We start from the raw sequence: 6904 nt of genomic DNA, 5'->3' as shown, positions 1-6904 counted from the left end.
TACAAACTCCTTTATAGTGCGAATTTACATTTCTGCTGCTGCTGCTGCTGCATGCAGTTATATGCAACAACTTCGGCCATATTAAAATTTGAAAAAACGGGAGGCCCGTCAGTCTGTACTGTCCGCATGCATAAATGCATGCATGCATGCATGCATGCATGCATGCATGCATGCAAAAACGCATGCACAAAGCCACTGCGTGCATGCATGCGCGCGGGGCTGCATGCATGCATGCCCACTGCGTCTTGTCCGTTGCTTTCAAACTTCCCCAAAGCCCCAAAGCGAAGCGCACTCAGCCCCTATGCATGCACTCAGATTGCGCATGCATGCATGCATGCATGCATGCGCGCATGCATGCATGCATGCATGCATGCATGCATGCATGCGTTTGGGGCTGGGGGGCCACATTTGCTGCCACACAGCTCACTGGCGGCTTCGCTTGCCCCCGCGTCTCTCCTTCCTGTGAGCCGCAGCAGCAGCTGCTGCTGCTTCGTTCGAGGCGTCCGCTGCTGCTGCTGCTGCTGCTGCTGCTGCTGCAGACTGCACTTGGCCCGTGCCTGCGTGTGCGGCCTCTGCCGCAGCTCCTGCTGCTGCCTCCGCAACGCCGTCCTGCTGCTGCTGCTGCTGCTGCTGCTGCTGCTGCTGCTGCTGCTTCTTGTTCCTAGCTTGTTCTTCTTCAAAAGTCTTGAGACTCAGTTCCATTGCCCGCTGCAGCTCAGCCCATTCTTCCTGTGGGGCCCCTTCTTCCCCGTAGAGCTGCTGCTGCTGCTGCTGCTGCTGCTGCGAAAGTCTGCTGCCAGATCTCCTGCTGCCACTGTGGCGGGACCTCGCAGCTGCATGGCTTTGTCTCCTTGTGTCCACTGTGGGGCCCCCCAATGTGGGGCCCCCTGATGGGGGGCCCCCTCCTGGGGGCCCCCCTGATGGGGGCCCCCCTGCTGGGGGGCCCCCTGCTGGGGGGCCCCCTGCTGGGGGGCCCCCTGAAGAGGGGCCCCCTAATGGGCCCCTCAAACGGTGTGCCGACGGGGCTGCTGCTGCTTCGGGGGCCCCCTGGCTTTTCTCAGCAGAGTCAAGGTGCCCCTGCTGCTGCTGCTGCTGCTGCTGCTGCTGCTGCTGCTGCTGCTGCTGCGGCTGCTCCTGCTGCTGCCGCTTCTCTGGGGACTCCCGCTGTGAGTCGCTGCAGCGGAGACGTTTGCGCCTCAGAGGGGCAGGAGCTGCTGCTGCTGCTTTTGCTGCTGCTGCAGGCAGCAGCACAGCAGCCCCAAGGTTCTCCTCTTCGCTGCTGTCAGAATCGAGAGCTGCCGCTGCTGGAGCTGCTGCTGCTGCTGCTGCTGCTGCTGGCGCTGCTGGTGCTGCTGCTGCTGGTGCTGCTGCTGCAGCTCGTGGGCTGCAGTCATCATCTTCGACAAACTTGCAGCTGCGGGGCCTCAGCAGCTCTGTGGGCTCTTCGACGCCATCACAGGAAACAGCAACTGCAACAGGCCACTCCTGCTGCTGCTGCTGCTGCTGCTGCTGCTGCTGCTGCTGCTGCTGCTGCTCGACCTCTGGCTGGGCCGGCTTCGGGGGATCAGCAGGCTGCGACCCCGTCTCTGGAGATGAAGAAGCAGCTCCTAAACTAGAGTCTCTAAGAGGGCTCCACTGGAGTTGCTGCTGGACAGTCTCTTCCTCCTGCAGCAGCAGCAGCTGCTGCTGCTGCTGCTGCTGCTGCTGCTGCTCTGCCTCCAGCCTCCTGCTGCGCCGGACCCGCTGAAGGCGCGTCTCCAGGTGCACGAACCGCCTGCTGCTGCTGCTGCTGCTGCTGCTGCTGCTGCTGCGGCTGCTTCTGCTGCCGCTGCTTCTGCTGGAGCCGTTGCTAATACGCTTTGTCGGCTTAGCCGCGCTTGGGGGGCTGTCTGCAGCAGCAGCTGCAGGGGCTGCTGTTGCTCCAGCAGCAGCTGCCTCTCCTGCCGCTGCTGCTGCTGCTGCTGCTGCTGCTGCTGTTGTTGGCTCAGGCCCTTCTGAAGCCTCTCGCTTGCTTGAAATTGTGCCTTTGGAGCTCTCTACTTCCATTTCCTGCTGGGTCTGTGCCTGCTGTTGTGCGACTTCCCCCAGTTGCTGCTGCTGCTGCTGCTGCGGCTGCTGCTGCGGCTGCTGCTGCGGCTGCTGCTGCGGCTGCTCGTGCTGCTGCTGCTGCTGTTGCTGCTGCTGCTGCATCCAGGCATCGTGGTCGGCGAGAAAGCCGACGTTTGTTGCTGCTAACTGGTTAACTGCTGCAGCAAGTAGGCAAGCGAGCTTGTACTGGCGTTTGATCTGCTGCTGCAGCTGCGCGTGCTGCTGCTGCGGCTGCGGCAGCAGCTGCAGCAGCAGCAAGTGCCTCTCCAGCTCGTGGCTAAGCACACTCAGCGAGTCCGAAGCAGCATTGAAGCGCCTGCAGTTCTGCAGCAGCAGCAGCAAGTCTGCATGCAGTGCTGCTTCTCTTCTGTAGAATCCGTGCTGCAGCCGCCTCCTGATGAAAGACAAAGAAACAGCAACAGGAACTACTTTCCAGTAGTCTGACACCCAAGGCGGCAAAGCTGCATGCAAGCTGCTGCTGCTGCTGCTGCTGCTGCTGCTGCTGCTGCTGCTGTCCGTCCACACAGGGATGTCGTCGATGAACGCCTGGTAGCGCAGCGCGGGAGCCACGCTGCTGCTGCTGCTGTTACTGCTGCTGCTGCTGCTGCTGCTGCTGCTGCTGCTGCTGCTGGTGTCCGCTGGAGTGGCCATGAGCGTTTCGAGCTGCTGGAGGAGCCAGAGCTGCCTCTGCCTGGGGAACTCCTGCTGCTGCAGCAGCTGCTGCAGCTGCTGCTCCTCTGCATGCAGGGGCCCCGGGGCAAAGTCCACTTCCCACGGACTCAGCCACTCGGGGGGCCCCCCGGGGGCCCCCTCTTCAGGTAGGTACTGAACCTCTAGGGCCTCGAAGCCAATGGAGGCTACGTAGCGCCAGGCTGCAGCATCACTAGCAGCAGACGAGGCGCCCTCAGCCTCTCTGCTGCTGCTGCTGCTGCTGCTGCTGCTGCTGCTGCTGCTGCTGCTGTTGACGGTGATCACGTCCGTCACAAAAAAAGGGTAAGGCTCCGAACCCACAACAGCCCACAGGGCACTCGCGAGGGCCAGGCGGCGGATCTCTGCAGGGCCATGGGGGCCCTTCACGGGTTCAACCATCAGCTGCTGCTGCTGCTGCTGCTGCTGCTGCTGCTGCTGCTGGCCGTGCTGCTGCTCGCGCTCTGCTGCTGCTGCAGCAGCAAGCAGGCTGCGCGCCGTCTCCGTCGCCGAAGGCGCAGGGGGCTTCACGCTGCGGATGCATGCGGGATAATACTTGCCATCCATCCAGACCTGGACTGTGGGGAAGCCAGAGAGGTCCTGCTGCTGCTGCTGCTGCTGCTGCTGCTGCTGCTGCTGCTGACGCCTCCTGCTGCGGTAGTATGTGTGGTCTGGGTCCTCGCGGCGCTGGCCCTTGACGTGGCGCTTGGGGGTCCTCCTGGCCGTCTCCTCCGCCTGCTGCTCCTGCAGCTGCAGCTGCTGCTGCTGCTGCTGCTGCTGCTGGCTGGCGGACACCTGCTGTCTTTGCAGCAGAAGGAGCTGCTGCTGCAGCAGCAGCAGCCGGTGCAGCCCCCGCTGCACGTCCAGCAGCAGCACCAAACAGTCGGGGGCCCCATTCAGCGAAGGAGAATAGTGCAGCACAAATCTGTCTCCTGAAGCATGAGGAGGAGACAAAACTTCCAACTCCAGCACAGCCCACACCTGCAGCGGCTCCTCCACCACTGGCAGGCCTGAGCAGCAGCAGCAGCAGCAACAGCAGCAGCAGCAGCAGCAGCAGCGAGTTAGGCAGCAGCAGCAGCAAGAACGGCAGCAGCACGGCAGCACCAGCAGCAGGGGAGCCAGCAGCAGCAGCAGCAAGCACCAGCAGCAGCAGAAAGGCAGCAGTAGCAGCGGGCAAGGGACCAAGACGCCATGATGCAGCAGCAGCAGCAGCAGCAGCAGCAGCAGGACGCCTCCGACACACAAGAAGAGACAGAAGCAAGACGCGGAAAGAGACAGGCAGATGCCCAGCAGCAAAGAGAGAAGCAATTAAAACAAAAAGAAATAAAAAGAAGCAAAAAGAAATAATAAAAGATAATAAGATATAAAAAGAACAAAAGATAATAAAAGATTATTAAATATAATAAAAGATAATAAGGGACAATGTAAGTTAACAAAAGACAATAAAAGATAATGAAAGAAAATAAAGGATAATAAAAGATAATAAAAGATAATAAAAGATAATAAAAGATAATAAAAGATAATAAAAGATAATAAAAGATAATAAAGCATAAAAGAGATAAGAGAAATGAAAAGAAACAACAGGAGATTAAAAGAGACACAAAAGGAGGCAGCAAAAGAAACAAAAAGAGACACAAGAGACTCCAAGGGAGCAGCAACAAGTCAGAAGGCAGCAGCAAAAAGAAAAAACTTTAAAAAAATGAAAAATAAAAACAGAAGCAAAAAGACCCAAGTGCACAGATACAAGAGAAAGTCTGCTGCTGCTCCGAGCGGCAGCAAAAGCAGCAGCAGCAAAGACACAACAAACGAAGCTCTAAAGAGACACAACTGGTTAGACCTTCCTGAGCAGCAGCAGCAGCAGCAGCGGCAGCAGCACCGGCGACAGCAGCAGCACGACAGCAGCAGCAGCAGCACAGCAGCAGCAGCAGCAGCAGCAGCAGCGCAGCCGCATCAGAGGATGAAGCCTACGAGAGACACATGAAGTTGCCGAAGTAGAGGGGGTCGGGGACGACCCGCTTGATTGGCCCCTGAGTCTCGGTTGCTGCTGCTGCTGCTGCTGCGGCAGCAGCAGCAAGCGGCGGCGTCACGTGTCTGCCGTCAGCAGCAGCAGCAGCAGCAGCACCCGGAGCCAAGTAAGAAAGCCGGCAGCAGCCGTAGTGAAAGAAATGCATGCAGCCAGTGCCGCAGCACTGCACAGCAGCTCCCACGGCCCCACAGTAGGCGCAGCGCCGCTTCAGGGCCGTAGACACCAGCTCCTGCAGCAGCAGCAGCAGCAGCAGCAGCAGCAGCAGCAGCAGCAGCAGCAGCGGAGGCGGCGGGAAAATGAGGCATATGGCCTGCAGCACGGTGCTGAGCAGCGGGAGGGCAGCAGCAGCTCATGGAAAAGGCAAAGAGGCAGCAGCAAGAAACAGAAGGCAGCAGCAAGAGACAGAAAGCAGCAGCAAGAGACAGAAAGCAGCAGCAAAAGAAAGAAGGCAGCAGCAAAAAGGAAAAAGAATAAAACTAACTTTGAGATTGAAAAAGCCCCGATTGTAGCGATCTGCATGCAGCCCCGTAATGCTCATGAGGCAGCGGACGTGGAGCCAGAGGCCGCCGGCGACGGTCTTGTGCTGCTGCTGCTGCTGCTGCTGGCTGCTGCTGCTGCTGCTGCTGCTGCTGCTGTCGTCCGCGTAGACCCGGAAGGGCCCCACAAGCTCGCCCAAATAAACCTGCTGCTGCAGCGGCAGCAGCAGCGCAGCAGCACGCACCCGACACAAAGCACATCTGTGGCGCTGGCAGCAAACGAAGCAGCTGCCTTCGGGGTTTTCAGTGCGGAGGGCTTGGCCTGCTGCTCCTGCTGCTGCTGCTGCTGCTGCTGCTGCTACTGCTGTTGGGAGTCCCGCGGGCGCTGCTGCCAGCCCCGCTGCAGCGCCTGAAGCCTCAGCCAACGACTCGCGCCCGCTGCTGCTGCTTGCTGCTGCAGCAGCAGCAGCTCCTTAATGGAGAAAATGCTGCCGTGGGGAAAAGGCAAAAAGCCCGCGTAGCGCTGGTGGAGACAGCGCTCGGGGACGCCGATGCGCTGGGGCGGCAGCCTGCTGCTGTCTGCTGCTGCTGCTGCTGCTTCCTCCTTCCTGCGCAGCAGCAGCCGGTGCTGCCGCGCCAGCTTCAGCTCGTCAGGATCCGCCAGCCGCAGCAACTCCTTCTTGCTGCTGTCAGGGACTGTGGGGTCTGCCAGCAGCGCCATGGCATCAACAGCAGAAGTGCCCGCGAGGCGGCAGCTGCGGCGCTGCGCCCCGTGTGGGGTGTCTTCTGCTGCTGCTGCTGCTGCTGCTGCTGCAGCAGGAGACGCTGCGCCGCAGCGCATGCGCCGCGGCCGGCGCCCTGCTGCTGCTGCTGCTGCTGCGCAGCCCCCCGCAGACGCCGACCCCGGCCGGCTCGACGCGCCCTCCGCCTCGCTGCTGCTGCTCGTGCTGCTGCTGCTGCTGCTGCTGCTGCTGCTGCTGCTGCTGCGCGAGGACGAAGAAGAGGAAGCAAGCCGCAGCCGCCGGTGTCTCCGAGGAGACAAAAACTCTCCACCCCACTGGCTGTCTCTGGGGTCATCGAGGCTGGGAGAAGTGCTGCCAGACCTTCGGGGGGGGCTCCCAGCTCGCTGGCGTATGCTGCTGCTGCTGCTGCTGCTGCTGCTGCTGCTGCTGCTGCTGCTGGGGTAGGGGTGGCCTTCCGCCTCGGCGCTGGAGGGGCCCCCCCGAAGGCGCCGCCCGGAGGCTGCTGATGCGCGGTTGCTGCGACGCGCAGCAGCAGCAGCAGCTGCTGCTGCTGCTGCCCGCTGCATGCGGCCTCTCCCTCTTGCTGCTGCTGCTGCATCGTCCTCGAAGTCTGCTGCAGCGCGGGACGCCGGCGACTCCGTCGCAGTCCTACGCCCGCCGCCGCGCAGCGTAGCGAAGCCCACAGGCCTGTGCTGCTGCTGCTGCTGCTGCTGCTGCTGCTGCTGCTGCATGCGCCCCCAGCCCATTTCTAAAGGCGAACGAATCAGCAGCGGGGCCTCTCGAGAAGCAACTACAGCTCGAGCATATTCCCTCAGAATTTCAATGTTGCCGTTGGCGGTGCATCTCTGGGCGTCCCACAGCGCGCGCTGTACGTACACCGCAGC

General features: G+C 61.0%; 2 protein-coding genes across 2 annotated transcripts in view; both read right to left on the bottom strand.

Annotated features, from left to right (window-relative positions):
* Positions 1 to 423: 423 nt before the first annotated feature.
* On the bottom strand, positions 424 to 3342 carry ENH_00053360 (WD repeat domain-containing protein, putative; the record flags this gene model as incomplete). The annotated part of the gene is made up of 1 exon (XM_013583708.1): positions 424 to 3342. The coding sequence occupies one exon, from the start codon at positions 3340 to 3342 to the stop codon at positions 424 to 426; it is 2919 nt and encodes a 972-aa protein (XP_013439162.1).
* A 2293-nt stretch (positions 3343 to 5635) lies between these two features.
* Positions 5636 to 6904, bottom strand: part of ENH_00053350 (hypothetical protein) — a gene marked incomplete at both ends in the record, with an annotated part of 4183 nt that continues 2914 nt past the window's right edge. The window contains 2 exons of the mRNA XM_013583707.1: positions 5636 to 6338; positions 6528 to 6886. Coding sequence (XP_013439161.1) covers positions 5636 to 6338; positions 6528 to 6886 — 1062 coding nt within the window. The remainder of the gene's footprint in view (positions 6339 to 6527; positions 6887 to 6904) is intronic.

Source organism: Eimeria necatrix, genomic scaffold, assembly GCF_000499385.1.
Source record: "Eimeria necatrix Houghton genomic scaffold, Enh_scaff42, whole genome shotgun sequence".
Lineage (NCBI taxonomy): Eukaryota > Apicomplexa > Conoidasida > Eucoccidiorida > Eimeriidae > Eimeria > Eimeria necatrix.
This window is presented reverse-complemented; position numbering and strand designations above follow the sequence as displayed.